This window comes from Aulostomus chinensis, chromosome 17 (assembly GCF_037954235.1).
Source record: "Aulostomus chinensis isolate RoL2024-O1b breed Wild chromosome 17, RoL_Achi_v1.0, whole genome shotgun sequence".
Lineage (NCBI taxonomy): Eukaryota > Metazoa > Chordata > Actinopteri > Syngnathiformes > Aulostomidae > Aulostomus > Aulostomus chinensis.
Genome location: NC_141336.1, coordinates 4,930,234 through 4,947,799, shown reverse-complemented (window position 1 = coordinate 4,947,799; position 17,566 = coordinate 4,930,234). Strand labels below are relative to the sequence as shown.

General features: G+C 40.6%; 1 protein-coding gene across 6 annotated transcripts in view; it reads right to left on the bottom strand.

Annotated features, from left to right (window-relative positions):
* Positions 1 to 15,404, bottom strand: part of klc1a (kinesin light chain 1a) — a 56,123-nt gene extending 40,719 nt beyond the window's left edge. For all 6 annotated transcript variants that reach the window (XM_086181783.1, XM_086181784.1, XM_086181785.1 and 3 more), the window contains exons 1-4: positions 14,929 to 15,404; positions 5,195 to 5,462; positions 3,186 to 3,416; positions 2,203 to 2,281 (exon numbers count right to left, since the gene is read on the bottom strand). In XM_086181783.1, coding sequence (XP_086037909.1) covers positions 2,203 to 2,281; positions 3,186 to 3,416; positions 5,195 to 5,461 — 577 coding nt within the window. In that variant the 5' untranslated portion in view covers position 5,462; positions 14,929 to 15,404. The remainder of the gene's footprint in view (positions 1 to 2,202; positions 2,282 to 3,185; positions 3,417 to 5,194; positions 5,463 to 14,928) is intronic.
* Between the last annotated feature and the right edge of the window lie 2,162 nt (positions 15,405 to 17,566).

Sequence of the window (17,566 nt, the reverse complement as noted above, 5' to 3'; positions counted from 1 at the left end):
TCTGTTTTCTATTATTCTAAATTGACTCTGAGTTTTGGGTGGTTGGTTGGACAATTCTGCATTTTTCAACATAATTCCCTGCTCCAATAATGAGGGTGAAAAATGTTTCCAAATAACCCTGAAGATAAATGTCATGTTATTGGATTGCCTTACTCATTATTCAGTATCGACCGCCACAGTGACACTCCTGCAAACCTAATCCTTGCCCCACAGAATATGCTGCTTCACTCTGTCCTGCCCACCTTCTGGTCATGTTTCATTCATGAAAATGTTGCATTGAAAATATTAAAGAATGTTTCCTGATATTGTGGGGTAATTGTTTTAATTCACAGAGGAGCCCGAAAACAGATTGCTCTACTTCCTCTGTACTACAACCTCCGCAGAATTATGGCCAAAACAGAGGGAAGTCTGGATCAAAACCTAAAATTACAACTGGGAAACAGAGTAAGGGAGAGGAATTACTACCGGCCACATGATAGGGTCCAGACAAACACAGTGGAAAAGTTGGTTTCTTTAAATGACAAGCTATTCAATAAAAATAAGTGAACATAATTCCTGAGTTATTAGACTCCATGAGGCTGAGCAGCTAACACAGAATATTGTTAGCATACACTCTTGCAGTGGAGAGCAGATCCATTTATATGTGATCTTGCTGCCACATGTCTCCTGTGTAAGAGGGACATCTGGCTCAACCTGTCACCATGCTGCTGTAGACTAAACGCTCTGGCCTGTTTGTAATCCCTAGGACCATCATTACTGATGTGGGCAGTACCAGGATGCAGTACCAATACAATCGATCCCTTGCACAATAACCCTGTTCTACACATGAAAACTTGTTTATATATGCATATTCATTGAATAAATCATTGAATATATCTGAAAATTGTCACCAAAAGAACCAAACCCAAACCAAGTAACCTGCTTCATTACAAGAAACAAACCTTTATCAAAATTTTCAACGTGTAGGTTGCTACTAGTTAACTAGAGCGGAGACTTTAACCATTGAAAAACAGCAGCACACAGAGAGCAAAGTGGGACAGAGAATGCTAAATGAATAGTGAGTTCATACCAGCAACACTGTTCTGCTAAATTAGGCTCACCACAGATGTGGCTCCAAGAACTGTTAGAATACAGAGGAATTGCAAAGATTGTGGTTGTCTGTTCAGGTTTAGGGAAAAGTTGTGTTGGTTCAGATTCAAACAGACAAATGGATATTTAAGCAGTGCTAACTGCTTTTTTTATTCTAAATTGAAGGCCCCAGAGGTCAACCTCGCCTGGCCTAGTGTTCACTCCAAAAACCTTTGAGTCTTTTCATTCATGTGAGAGTGAAGAACGTATATACAGAGGCCTACTTTATTCATGTGCTTTGTCTCTCTTTGTATGAGCAGCTATGTCAGAAACTCAGTTTATGCCAACACCAACATGGTCTTTTACCAAACATTCATGCACCTGACTACAGCCAGGCTAAAAGAACACAGTGTAGAAACGCTGGAACCGGAGAGCATGGATCCAGTGGGAAAATTCTCACTGTGTCTGGCCTCCATCCAGGCTGAACTAAGTCCTGACTAATAGGCCCTTACAGTCAACACAGCTTTACTGTCCAGGATACTAGGTTATTGAGAGGCCATGCCATCAAACACAGAGAGGAGGGACGGACATGAAGAGAGGGAGCAGAGGAAAAACGGGGTTGCCCATGTGTGAAAGTGCTTTAGTAGAAAGAGATGAAGAGACAAAGCTAAAGGGCTAAAGAGCTGTGTTGAAATGCACTGAATGAGCAGAAGAGACTCACCCCCATGTATTCTATGACATATTGAGGAAACCAAACTTTGGAATAATGAATCCATTCCCAAAGAAAGCATCAATTTGATCAAAAAGATATTTCTAAATTGATTGTAACTATCATTAAAAAAAATCTCCTGCTCATATTAGTGTCCCACTAATAACATCATCAATAAATCACAATGCTTTGATTTTTTGGAGGGAAGCTCTTACTGATGTTTTCCATTATTTTACCACTAGTATTATGGATATTTGATCCAACTTTGAGGACTTGACCTTGGTCACATACTTGCTATACTTACTTGCACACTTGCTAAAAGTCTACATTTCAAGGCCAGAAACTTGAGTTCACATTTGGGTTCAAGAATGAAAACTCTCAAGAATCCCCTGGGGGGAGGGAAGGAAGGAAGGTGGAACACTTACTGCCTGGGGCTTGGTCGTCCTGGTCGTCTGGGAAGAGATCATCCAGGGTCTCTTTGCTGGAGTCGGCATCCTTTTCCTCCTGAAAGGAGAGAGGTGAGCGAGGAGGTAAACGACAAAGGGGAGACGAGGGCGCAGGACACAAATTATGTTCCCATTTAATTGTGGAATGAATTTGAAGTGTACAGTGGATATGTCACCAAAAAAAAAGAAATGCAAAATCAACTGGTTTTGAGTGAATAAATTGCACTATATGATGCAGTAAGAGGACGGTAAGGCAAGGCAAGGCAAGGCAATTTTATTTGTATAGCCCATTTTCACAAACAGTTTGTCTCAAAGGGCTTAGAGGGTAGTAGAGCCAACATTATGCACTGTAACGGAGTAGAAGGAGAAGAAGTCTATCAGTGAAAAATAGAGTGAGGTCTTGAGGAAGTTCCCTCAGTTTGTAAAGATGTAATTGTTCCTAATGATCCACTGCATCAAAGCTTATTTGAAAAAGGTGTGTCCATCACTTGTTTTTTTCCAAAAACCCCTTTGACGGGAAAAAGTTTTTAAAATTTTTAAGTTTACATCAATGTCTTCTGATGTGATACTTCAAAATGCAAATAAAAATACATTGTATTGTATAGTATAGTATTGTATTTGTTTAAGATATACAAATACAAGCATACTGGACACTCCATTAAAAAAAAAAAAAATTTAAGTGGAAAACCCACACACCCTCCAGGGGACTAAAGCAGCATTCAATCAGCAACCACTCAGTAAGCACAGCTGGTCATAAGTATCAGGTATATTACTAGTTAACTTTTATTCGAAAGTAATCGTCTACTTTACAATACTGTGGTGTATTTAGAGTATTAAGTAACTGATTGCACGAATTTTTGAGGAGCCCTTCATCTGTCCGTGGAATCTTACTTCCACTATTAGATGTTGAGTCAAACATGTCAAGCATGCTAACAGTTGCTAAAGATGACAATAAGTCTCACCGAGGGGGACAGGTCGTCATCGTACTTCTTCAACTGGTTCATGAACTCTAGGTGCTTCTTCTCCTCCTCCAGCTGGGCCACATTTTGTTCGCTCTTCTGCAGTTTCTGCTGTGTGCCCGCCAGCTCATCCCTCAGCCACTGGTTCTCCTGGCAGAGTCGGCGAACCTGAGCTCGGAGCTTCTGCTTCTCGGACTCAACTGAGCTCAGGTGGCTCGATAGGGCCATCATCACCTGGACAAGGAGGAAATACACACCACATCACATGTTGTGGTAATGATGTACTAATCAGGTTACATGTGTTAGCATCTGTGGGTAATTTACAGACGAGAAACTAGAAAGTTTTTAGAGAGCACATCCCTCCATCAAGGAGACAACATGGATACAGAAGATGAACATGAATGCAAAGAGTAGATATAGTATATAAACACAAATTCGGAGGCAGCTACATACTGTGGAGCAGGGTAATAAAATCACTGGGGCTGGGCCAACCAGAGCTAAAAATGTGCTCGCTAATGTTACTGTGAGGCACTTTGGGTAAAAGCATGCAGCTAATAGCATGTGGGCTAACGTGAATGCCTGAGAGAGGTGTAATTAGACAAAAAGTTTAAGGCATAATGACTCTAGGAGTGTCACAGGAGGAGCATGGAACCCCGGAGAGGCCATAGACAAACTTTTTGTGCACAGAGAGAAAAAAATATATACATTTCGAGGCCACAAGATATCATGGGTTCCAACAATTTGAATGATTCAAGGACATCAAATATACCTTGTTCAAAAATGTAAAATAAGTGGTTTTATCTTTTGTGCCCACAATTTGCTTCTCTTGTAGGTATTCCAGGAGTCTGTAACTTTGCCACAACTTCAAGCTATCAAGAAATCTAGAGGAGGATTTTGTTTGCATTCTGTCCATGCAGTGTGTTGTACACTTTGGTTATACAAAGCCTGAGAGACGGAGATCAGGGGCTGAAGCACCAACAATGACTCATCAGTGACTCACAGGTCCGTGTTTGCAACCTCAACCGTGGCAAAACCAATTGGCGTACATTTCCTTTTTTTGCAAATTTGCATTTTTCAAATGTTTTACATCTATCAGGGAAGCAGGGTTCTGGATTTGGTTTTGTTCTTTTTCCTCAGGAGACTTTCAACAACCCACATTTACACGAGGAGCTTTGCATCATTAACCATGTACAAACTGAACAGAGAAGAATGTCTTCAATAACGGTAACATGGATTATAAACTAACCAGATGAACTGAGCAACTTCTATTTTCTGGTTCTGTAATTATGCTGACTACAACGAGACAAATAAGAGTCTGCTGAAGGATGGCCACACCACAGCATTTCTGAGGTGTCTGCCAATGCTTGAATCCACACCTGCAACACCTCTTGAGGATACTGTTTCTTTACATTAATGAGATTTGCCAGCCAAGGCTCTCTCTCCCAAATAATATTTTTCCGTCGGAGTGAGTTTTGGCAAGACATTGGAGCTAAAATATTCCTGTGCCAGAAAAAGTGTTAAAAACATAGAGCTACTGAGAATAATACTACCTTATTTCACATACACTAGAGAGAAACTTCTGTTCCAGCTCTTACACCTGTCAGAGAGCAAGTGTTTGACACTGCCAGTGGTATCGAGATTTATTACAGTTCATGTCAACTTGCTACCAAGGCTCAATATGTAACCAAGGCAACCCCAGAAACCACGGCAGGAGAAACTGTGCAGGAGTTGAATTCCCAGGTATCTTGAATTATTTAAATCTTCATGGGAAGAGAAATAGTATTGGAGCTACATCAGCTGCAGGCCTGAGATAATAAACAACCGTAAAATACCAATCTTTAGTATAGGGCCGGGATGATTCCACACTATCATCATACTTGGGTGCAATACAAGAATGCAGATAAATATGGCTTCCAGATCAACCTACAGAATATCCCTCCACTGTCTGGTTAGCACGTAGTTTCTGTCAGTCATTCTTCCCTGATGCAGTCTGGGCAATGACAGAGACGTACCTGTGCCTCGCTGAGTCCCAGCTCCAGCATCTCCAGGGACTTGCGGATCATGTGGGACTTCTCCTCCACAAGGACCCCCTCCTCATCCTGCTTCAGGCAGCGAAGTGTGCCCAGCAGGCCCTCCAGGATGGAGTGGTGCTCCTGCTTCAGGGCCTCCAGACCCTGGATCACCTGCTTGGTACGGGAAATGATCTCATCCTGGGACAACTTCTCCCCAGGGTCCTCCTCCTCTTTCACACACACCATGGTGGACATGTCCTCACGCATCCTTCAGAGGAGCAGAAGAGTTCAGTATCACCATAAGTCTATTAACAGCAAAGTAATCAATGCAGGATGTCACCTGATGGACTGGAGAGCAGTAAAACATTACATGGAGTTACATAACACAATAAGACAAAAATCTGTTAAATTGATTTGACTTGGATGTCATCATATAATGCAACATTAGACTGATCAAAACAAGAGGTCAAATATTTCCTCTGAATCCCAATAAAGGCAAAGACACTCAAAGCAGCTTGATTTCAAGTTCTGAGAAAGGAAAAGGAATTCAAAAAGGCCATCATGTGTATGTGTATGTCTGCTGTCGAATTGATTTTAAATGATTTTTGAATGTTTTAATTCATGTTTTCGATTTTTAAACTGATTCTAACTTTCAATTTCTCATTCCCTCTGTAAAGCACTATGAATTGCCCTGTGTCTGAATGGTGCTATACAAATAAATTTGCCTTTGCCTTTGCCTTTATGGCTGTGTAATAAAATCCATACAGCAATATATTCTGTTTGTTTTTTTTATAATGTTGTTATCGTTAGACTTAATTTGTCTGTTGAATTATGAATGTAATGTGATGGACATGGTTTTAGGCTATTAGGTGGTATAAAGAGTATTGCGATTTCGTGATAAAATTGAATTGTGATATTTATCCAACGCAGCTGCACGGTGGTGCAGTGGTCAGCACTGTCGGCTCACAGCAAGAAGGTTCCGGGTTCGAGTCCCGGCTCAGGCACAGAATCTTTCTGTGTGGAGTCTGCATGTTCTCCCACAGTCCAAAGACTATGAGGACTAGGCTGATTGATAGTCTAAATTGACTGCAGGTATGACTGTGAGAGCCAATGGTTGTCTGTCTATATATGTTGGCCCTGCGATGGACTGGCGACCTGTCTAGGTGGTACCCCGCCTCTTGCCTGAAAGCTGATGGGAGGCTCCATCCCGCCTCCTTAACAGGATAAGCTGAAGAAAATGGATGGATGGACATTTATCCGATTGTGAAGTCATTGCCAATACCCAGCCTTATGATACAGCATTTAAGCTCTGAAGTAAATCATTTTCAAGAAGACAAGCCTTATCAAAATGTATTGAATTGTATCTTATCACAATATATTGTGATAAAATGGTATCGTGAGCCAATATCCAGCCCTAACAGAATAAATGAACACAAAAGAGCTTTAATCTTGAGGATTAAATGACCAGAGACACAAACAAAACAAACAGAGGTGATCACATGATATGATCTAAAATGGGGAATCACTGATGCACGAACAAACCTTCAGAGGTGTCAGTCAAAACTGGTCTCATTCCCACTACAGAGCCCTTTGTAGCCCTGCAAGTGATCCATCTCCTTATAATCAATTCCGCTCAGAGTGAGCAACAACGCTAGCAAAAACCAACAACACACAGTCTTTTTGCAGAGGTGGGCATGTCAATATTGCTAGGTTTCATTTGTGGTGTTAACAACCTTTATTAGCAGTTCTCTGTAGCATGTAGCTTGCATTTGTCCATGATCATTAACCACAGACGCAAAGTATTTCCAAATAGCATCTCCTGCTGTTTTCTTCATCCACCAAAACCAGTAGAGGATTCCCTGCACGTGCTGTCTTTTCATCATAGTGAACCTTTCTCAGCTTCCATAAGACAGTACTGCTCACATGCATGTACATGCCTTAAGATACATAAAATATACAAACTTTAAATTTGGTGAGTTGACATATTGAGGACTTACACTTTTGCTAGTTTATTTTTGCCTTTACAAACTGAAGGACATTTTCCTCACAACAATTCTGTACATTTACTGCATTGACGATGTACAATATATAAATATTGGACAGTAGATTGTACATAGTAATTCTATAAATCACGCTGCAAAATTTCAGCATCAGTTGGGCTCTAGTTTATTGTCCCCTGAACGTACAAAATTATAATAATTTCCCAAACATAATATTCATGATTTAAGTTTCTGCCTTAATAATCACCTTCTTAGCCTGCTAATAATTCACATACAGCACAGCCACTTTTTAGTCAAGCAGGAACAGTATAACACATTAGCACAACATTGCAAGTTCCTAACAGTATATTTGACCTTGTCCCTCAACAAACTCTTTATGCACTCCTTGAAAATCCATCCTGATTTTCTTTGCTTTGTATTCATTACGCTCACTCTTAAGAGGATTATGACTGAGCGCTTCGGCAGCACTTGTAGTGAGCTGCCTAATAAATCTCTGCAGGCTCACCAGAGGGAAACTGCAAACACTTAAGTAATACAGATACGCCAACATTGCTTCAAATATCACTGTATGTTTCTGTGATAAATACTTTTGTGATTTAGCTTTCATGTGTTTGTCATCCTTGGTAGATCATTCTCATCTGAACCAGCCTGTCCACCTCAGCCTACTGTAGGATCAGGTGAAGATGAAACATTTGACTTGTCTCACACTGTCTCGCATTTCACATATCGGTTCAAGCGTGGAAGAGAAAACAATGGCTGAAGCCTGCTCTGAGCAGGCGAGGCAGACAGAGGAAGAGTTATGTCCCCTGATCGTTCCATGTGACTCAGCAACCGGCCTGCAGCCTATCAGCTGACAGCAGAGCAGGAAGCTGACGCTGCGTGCAGGACTAGATGGAAAATAGCAGCTTCAGGTGAGCAGAGCTGTGCAGCAATGCCATTATTTCCATTTGGACTAAGACTGCAGCTAAAGCTATTCTTTTAATTATACATTAGCCTGCATATAATTCAGTTATTCTTTGAGTATATTAAACATCAGATAAAAGCCAGATATGTGCTTGTAAAGTTAACATGGTTTTATCAAATAAGACAAAAACAACAAGCAGCAAAATTCTCACCATTAAGTATCATCACTCAATCATTCATTAGTGGATTGGTCAACATATTAGAGCTGGGCACGATCAATAAAGCAATGAATCGGGATTTTTTTTATCATGGCATTGTACCATTATTCAACCCATAGTAAAATTACTATGTTGCAATAGATAGTGTTAAAATACTTTTTTGACAATGTGCAACTTTGCTAATATCGTTCCTGTTTTGGCCATTGAGCTATCAACTACTCTGATGGTGCAGACCAAGTTGTATTTTCAACTTTATTTTGACATTTTATGTAAATTATTTAAGTATTAAAATGTATAATTTCTTACTGGGTTAGGGTTTAGGGTTGACTTGAGACTTAGGATTGGGACTTTGGATTTCTAGGGGTTTGAACATTGTTGGACACACTGAGGATAATCCACACAATTCAACAAAATGTATAACAGGTCGAGTCACTTTCAGACATTTTAATGTGGAAATGTTTGAGAAATGTAGATTAGCTTAGTGACCAAAAATAACATTAACAGGCATCAACCAGTAACCAACCATCTTTAGAGGGTTTTATTATGTAGTGGAGAAGAGATTAACCAGTAAAAGTGGCTTTTGAAATGTAGGAATAATATATTTATGTGGCTTGTGATGTGTAAGATAATGAGGAAAATGCACCACACGTCATTTAACATGTTTTTGCTTCACTACGGCTATGAATAGAGGGACTGCTAAGCTTAAGAAATGAAAACAGCAGGCTTTTTGCACAGCTCACGTGGGTGAAGCCTCTGTTTCAAACTCCAACAAAGCAGATGAACAAGGTCAATTTTTAACCAGACAGAAGCTGCAAAGAACACAACCAACAACTTCTATCACTGGCAGTTGTGTAATACAGAAGTGAAAGTGACAGTAAAAGCCTTCTTTCCTGTTCTGAAACAAATGAGTCTCAGAGCACAAAGCGCCGCAGGCAGAGAAAACTATTTCTGAAGCTAACTTTTGAAATGTAAATAGCTGGTTTGAAGCTGAGCACCCGGGGACACCGCAGCCCTTCATAGCAGCAGGTTACAGCAGCGATATGAAGCTTTAATATCTGTAGGGGAAGTGGGCAGTCAAGGGGGGGTTAGGAAGAGTTGCAGGGGAGGTACAGTAAGTGCTACGTAGTTCTGGGCTTCATGCTTGAGTGTGGAGCCAGCAGCACAGCAGCGAAGAACATTCTTTAGTCAGCGATGTGCGGGCTGATAGTCACTGAGAAGCTATGATTCACCACCACGGTTGAAGCGGGAGAAAGTCTGCAATGCTTCAAGTTTAACTTCCTGGATGTACAAGTGTATGACCCATGCTTTTAAAATGCATCTTGGGCAATTGGATGACAACCACACAGAGGGACATATCACCATTTACACCTCAGATTTTAGATTTTTGCTAGCTATGAAAACAACAAGAACAAGTAAGGTTGGGTATTAGCAAGGAAAATGATACAAAACGATACAAAATGATACGATATGATACGATACGATACGATACGATACGATACAAGGTCATGTAACAATCCTATCACGATATCCCAATATATTGTGATATTCTACAGGAAAAGGTATGGTATCTTGAGTATGTTGGTTGGGCTGCCTGAATATTTCATGACGGTGAGACAACGTTTGCAAAGTACATTTTCTTTGTCCAACTAAATTTTTATCCCCTCCTTTCAAGGATCAGAAGCAAAAGTGCATCTGCTTTAAAATTTCCCAAGCGTTTCAAGTTTCTCTGCCATGTTGGCTTCTGATTGGCCACGTCCTTAACTGCCACATAGCGTCGTAGCTGTGACACCTACCGGAGCGGATATTTTAAATCCGTCTAAAACATAATCATGATGTGACAAACAAAAAATAAAGAAGAATAACAGCTGGAGTTTCAGCAATTGCATGAGAAAAAAGTATTAAGATATGTTGTGATACTGATATTTTCTTCCCAACCCTAGTTTTGAGAGTCAATATACAGTATGTGTACATACTGAAACCAGAACAACCATCATGTCTTGAATTGTTCTTAGGGTCCTTCTAGGCAATACTAAAGGGCACATTATCATCTATAGAGATGGATAGTAACATCAAAGTACAAATACTCTGAGACTGTACTTAAGTAGATTTCCGAACTATCTGCACTATACTTGACTATTTATTTTTCTGGCCAACTTTTTCACTTTTATTTCCTACATTTTAACACAAATATCTGTACTTGTCGTCCTACATAGATTTGATGTATGACAGACAAAAATTAGGTAAAAGACTGAACAAGAGGAACAGACCAATATCACCTGTATGTTTCACCTGCAGTGCAGAGGGGATATGAATAATTTCAGTTCCGTTCCTAAAAAAAGCCTAATTACAGTTTCATTTAGTCGTGTGTAAATTGTCTCACAGATACACTGCACATTTGACACTTAATTTTGTATATTTTATTTATCTTTCTAATTGTTCTGTATTCATTTTATCATTCTATATCCAATAGTTGTATATTTTTAGAAAGTATAAAATAAAACACTCAACAGTTTTTTACTTTTATAATTTTAAGTACATTTGAGACCCTTCTTTACTTCTACTTAGGTGAACAAGTTGAAACAGGTACTCATATTAATCTGAGTACCTTTGCCACATCTGCATTGATACTATGAAACATACATGGTCAAATGTGTCCCAGACCACCTGCAGCAGGTGGTTGAAGTTCCTGAAGCACAACCCCATTAGATGATTGTACACGCTCGCATTTACTGCTGTCCACTTGTGATCTCATCACCCACAAAAGGTTTAGACTGGGTAATATAATGGTGAGCGACCGGTTGGTGTATATATGCTCCCGTCTAATCAAAATTCTCATGAGGTGAACAATCCCAGCTGTTAATTCCAGACCTTCTCCATTATTTTGGGGGTTGGGGGGACCTATGAAGACCTGCTCTATTTCACTGTAGGTTGTATTGGATTAGAATTCATGTATTTATATTGGGGATGTAGACCCCAAGCATCCTTGTTTTGTTTTTTTTGGTTATGGACATTTAATTCATTTCTGTACCCAGCACACACTACCACCAATCTATTCACACAGGAACAGTGTTACATGGAGACCTCCAGTTCTTGTATCTGCTCGTGCCATCCCATATCTAAGGATAAAATTCCACCACAAAGCTGCAGAGCCTTGGCATAGAGACACCACACAATTTCCAGCCTCACCATTGATCAAGACTTTCTTTGCTTGACTACAGCCCTAATATTTCTGTTTAATCTGCAATTCAAATGCTAAAGAAGTAGTTCTAATGGTACATCAATGGGCTTTATTGGGGGCTTGAGTTTAGACTCTGGGAAATCTCAGGAGACCTCTTATACCAACACAGGGAGGCCTGTTTTCTGGTATACTAGATTGAGAAGCTGGCAGGCTAGTTAGCCCTGGCAGCTGAGATCAAGGGTTGACTAAAGAATTCATGACACTACCACCATCAGACCGTGTCACAGAGTTCACACATCACATGTTTGGAGTGCCAATATTCCACTCATGGCCATGTTTTAGGAGACCACACCAAAAAAAAAAAGCCCTGGATGAGGCATATTAACCTCTATCCAGTGTTCCAAAACACAAACACACCCCTCAAGAAGGTTTAACATCTGTACCTGTCAGGGAGCCCATATCCTGAAGTTTGTTGTGTTGTGACTCACTCATTTGAAGTTAATGTAGTATGAAAACAGCATTAATCAACTTTGAAAAAAAAGATGTCTCTTGATTGTGTCTTTTTTTTTTCTTCCTGCAACACATCGTTCTTACTCAACTATAAAACCATTACTAATGTGTCCTATGATGACATTAACCGTTGGCTTCACAGACTCAGGAAGTGGTTCCAAGACAAGTCAGCGGTGAGCCATGACACACCAAGAATGATTGGTATTAATATTATAAAGATTTAATCCTGTGTGGCTGGTAGACATCAGGCACTACACCAGGAGAGCAGAGGAGATGGAACAATGGAAATATCTTTGATGACCGCAGCACAGGAGCAGCTTAATTAACTTGCTGCAGCCTGAGATGACTTCAGGCTGACTTCTGGTGAGCTAACATGTAGACAGTGCCAACGATTTATTTTCATGGGTGAGAGATTCAACTGTTCATCATCTGAATGACTGAAGTCCTTTACAGTGCTCTGATCTACAAAGACAAAAGATACAGAAATATTCACGCACACTGTAAGACTGAACCTGTCGCAAACTTCCGTGTGTAAGACCGTGATACCAAAATCGGACGAGTTCCTGATTACGGTATTTCTTTCATTAGCAGACCAAATAAACCAGGAGTCCCTAAACTTTTCAGTTCAACAACCTCCAAATAAAAATACAAGCATCTCTCTCGCCTATACACGCACGCACACACAGGCTGGGAACCACGGAAATAGAGTGCAAGATTAATTATGCACATTGAAATCTAAATAGCTTGTATTGATTGGTCATTATCATGTTACTTGTACTGTGCTACAGTACAATACTGCCCATTTCAACTGTTTATTATTGACATTGATACATTTCCTCTGGTGATTAGCTTGTTACTGTGGAAAAGATTTGTGTCCAATTCAAGCTGTTACATGATTAAATAGTTGAATGAGCATCTCTTTCCAACTTCAACAAAAAAGTCAACACGACTAACTTAGTGAAGACTGAAATCAACTGCAGGATCTTTGTTGGTGGGCCTAATAGACTTGACAACAGAGTTTAGCGCTATTTAGTCACAGCTTGTGATTCAACTGACTATCTATCTGCAGCCAAAATAAGAATTTAATCTAATATCCGCCTGGTCAAAGTTAATAAGTGTGCATTTATTGTAGTGTTTGGAGATGCACAACATTGGATTTTTGGATAATCAATATTTTACATCTGATGTGGCCAATGGTTGATATTTACAAATGTCAATATCATCTGTATAAAATCCTGTTTTTATGATTTTCGCATATTACATTCACTGAAAACATGTAAACACTGAATTTGGAAAAGCCGATAAATCAGTTACTTACAACACCGCTTCATCTTTATCTATTATTTGACAGAACAAGAGACTTGAGCAAAATGAGTCTGCTCAAACTGATACCAATGTATTGAAAACTGATTCATATCTGCTGATACTGATTCAGGGCCAATATTCTCTTCCCAATATTGTCTTTAAACAATACTTTTGTTAAAAAGTGTACTTTTTCTCTCTTTTACTGTAACTGATAAAGGCGTCGAGCCCAATGTCACCAAGAGGCTGTGACGACCTTCCCTGGATTGTGTGGGAGGAACATGCCGCTGGGCGTTCCTCATGCCTTTTGGGAAACAATTGCACCCAAAGGAAGAAGTCACAGTCAAACTTGGTCTTATAATTAATTTGATTTGAAGATAAGTATCTGTTTCCAGACTATTAGTGGGTATTAAAGCACTACTTCACAAAAAAAAATAATAATTTTGCCTTTCAGTTACTCACAGATAGGTGCCTGGAACGAGCATAAGGCTGGATAAAGACGATGTGGATTATTCTGCAGGTAAGTTTTGATGCTGTTAACCATTTGTCAACATTAGGTTCAAACTAAATCTATGTAGCTGCCCTTTCTGCATTCTGGAGTCACAAAGAAGTCTAGCACATGGGAAATATCTCTTTGTGAGCACAAAAGTACCCTATTTGTGATTACTGAATTGCAAAGTACTCTTTTTGCATTAAGTAGAAAATGATTTGCAGACTGCACCAAAAATGGCATTTTGGAACACATTTAGCTTTCATGACACAATATATCTCCAGCGATGTGTATACTGCTCTAGGCCATATTTTGATGAGACTTTGAAGAATTTTTTTCAGCCCTATCATGCAGCATGAAGCCCAAATCTGCAGCAGCAACTCCAACCACTTCCCACCAGCGGCGACAACTCAGTTACATCCTAACAGATGACTAAGCCAACCTCAAGCTGCCCTAGGGGAGCAGAGGGGCGTTAGCCCGGGGGAGGAGCCCTGCAGGTTGTCATCGCTACTCGTTTGAGTGAACCGCACACGAACGATTGCAGGGCAAACGCAACTCGGGAATACTTCTGTGCATTATTGAGATTGTTGTCGAGCAGTGAGGACTGAGATATTCAAAGGCAACTCTCTGTCTCCTGGTCTCAGATCCCAGCTGGGAGCTCAACACAGGCAGCTTTCACAACTATAATCCCGCTCGGAATATCAATGAAAGACACTAAGACTCACATGATACATCCCACATCCAACAAGTGCACGTGTCCCCGGGTTGACGGTCGTGTAGAGCCGTACCACCGTGCCTGCTGCTTTGTCCCAGATATCTCGCTCGAGAACCGATTTACCTGAAGAACCGGTTGGCAAATAGTTCCCTGTCACTCACCCCAGTGCTAACCCTCAGCTAGCGCCCTCACGGCTGACAGCGATTGTTCTTATCGCGTCTATTTCCTGCAATCAATGTAAATACCGACAACACCAATAAAGAAAGGGATGGGTTTACAATTAGTGTAACAGCCGTGATTGGAACGCTTACTAACTCACAAGATGACACACAAGTAATCACAAGATAAATTACACTGTTCTGAATGAGTTAATAAGCTAATAACAAGTATTCCAAGAAATACACGGAGCCGCTCTTACCGTTCTCTAGGACATCCGTTGCCAATGTGGCTTGACGGTATCTCTCGGTTTCCTCGCTTTTTACTCGTTAAATCAGAGCTTTATTAGATGGGGATGTTGTTCCCTTACCGGTCAGCGTGTGCTTATAACCGTAAACATGTAGCCGCTTCTAGGCGCGAATGAGACTGAATTTCCCCAACTGACCCCGGCCAGGATATGGTCCGCCGACGGAGGTTCACTGTATCGACCGCTGTTAATGATGAGCAGTTAGCTACATAGCTAGCCACTTATCTGCCAAACCCAGATTTTAGTCTGAGCCACACGGGAACAGCCTTCTCTCCTGTGCTCCCATGGCAGGAGCAGGTCCGGGAAACTAACTCGACTGCGGCTTCATGGCGTTGGGTGACAGTTAGTGGCCCATGAAGATGACAGCTCGCGGCTCCGGTCACTGGCTGACTGACGACGCGGGGCGTGAAAATGGCGTTACCCGGCGCCCCCCCACTCTTGCTCGGCAATGATGTCATCCCTGGCCGGATTAAAGGGGAAGCTGTGGTGCAGACTAGCACACTGATTTATTTATTAGTTGGGTGCAATATTTGAACAGTAAAACCTCCATGTGCAGGGCATTGTACTACAGAATCTCTTTGCAAATTAGCCTAAATACTCTAAATTAATATCCTACTCTTTGAAAATGTTCTGCTGGCAGCAGAATTGTGTCTTTAAACTACAAAAACAAATGTGAAATATAATTTTTGGGCCATTCTCACATGATTTTTCACACACACACACACACACACACACACACACACATATATACATATATAAAAATCTATATATTGCAAAGGAGGTCTGATTACTGCCTGTGACAACAAAGTATTTGGGATTTTGCTGCAAATAAAAATGACTGGAGTGGATCAGTTGTGCTGGCTGAAAAACAGTCTTAAAATTGTAAATATTATCTATTGCAATACTCTGCATAGTATAAAGGCATTGAGTTTTTGTGATAATAATAATGGGATGATATCAGATCAATTATTATCCATCCATCCATCCCTTGTCTTCCACTTATTCCTATTAAGGGTTGCGGGGGGGGGGGGGGGGGCTGGAGCCTATCACAGCGGCTACGGGCGAGAGGCAGGGTTCACCCTGGACAGGTCACTAGTCCATCGCAGGGCCAACACAGAGACAAGCAACCATTCACACTCACAGTCACACCTACGGTCAGTGAGTCTGGATTAACCTGGTCCCCTCTTGATGTCTTTGGACTGTGGGAAGAAGGTGGAGTACCAGAGAGAACCCACACAGGTACAGGGAGAACATGGAGACTCCACACAGAAAGATCCTGTGCTCCAGCCATGACTCGAACCCAGAACCTTCTTGCTGTGAGGTGACAGTGCTGACCACTGCACCACCGTGCAGCCATCAATTATTGTTATTAAACATAAAGCATGATTCCGCTAAAGCAATAATACTTTTTATACTGAACCTATTTTATTAATGAAATCTAATGGGATAAAAGTCAAATGTGCACACGCCGCTGTCATCAAATGCAATACAGACACTCAAAATATCACTTGGATTAAAAAGTATTTCTGCTAAACATGGGTCTACCACTAGCAGTAACAACTCAAAAAGTTATGGCTGATATATTAAGTATGCTTTCACTTCATTTGAAGAAATTCCTTGAAGACCTTCTTGAGATATTGCATTCATATGAGGTGACAGAGACCCTTGACCAGCAAAGTTTATCCCAGAGTCCCAGTTTATGTTTGTGCCAAAATCTGGAAAAATTCCTTCAACCTATCTCTGAGACACCCCATTAAGAACAGAACAGGCAGACGTATGAACGGACAATGAAAACATAAAGCCCCTGACCCTCTGCTGTTGTCGGTACAGAGGCATGATCTTTAATTAATCCACACGTCTCACTGAGTGTCTCCTGGCTGCCACATTACAGAATTACTGGAATGTCTGGAGGTAAATAAGACGATATATCAGTGTGTGGTTTGAGTGACATGGTTCTTTAGTTATTATTAATAGTTAAAATCTGCTCCAGAAATGCTTCTCCTTTTTGATTGTTGCTTTTCATTTAAAAAAAAAAGTTCAAATAAAGTTTAAAAATAACATTGTAAAACTAGAAATGCTGAATTTTATTTTTTCTTACTTCATTTACATCCTTAAGAGCCCTTCCAGGGGTATAAGGAACCAAAAAAAGACCTCTACAGCTGACTTTGACCACCAAGATCTTTTCAGCTCATTCTTTCTAGTCCCAGAGGACATTTGTGGAAAAATTAGGAGAAATTCCCTCAAGGCAGTCTTGGTATACCGGGTTGACAAAATGGGACAAAAGTACATACGGTTGGGCAGACTGACAATGCAAAGTCATGATGCCTCCTGCCTACAACCGTCACCACAGCAGAGGCTGAATTACATCTGCCACGTCCTTGACTAGAAATATGGAATTTTGATATGCAAATATTGTTCAGGTCTAAGTCCTGGACACAAGATGTCTCCTACTGATGACTTAGTTGTGATGTCAGTAATTATTTCTTAACTTGCATGTGAAGACAGAGAAAAAAGTTCCCCTGCAGTATCAAACTGTGGAGCTCCAACATCCAAGTGAAAGGGCATTTTAAACTGTTAGGGAAAGTTTTTGCTC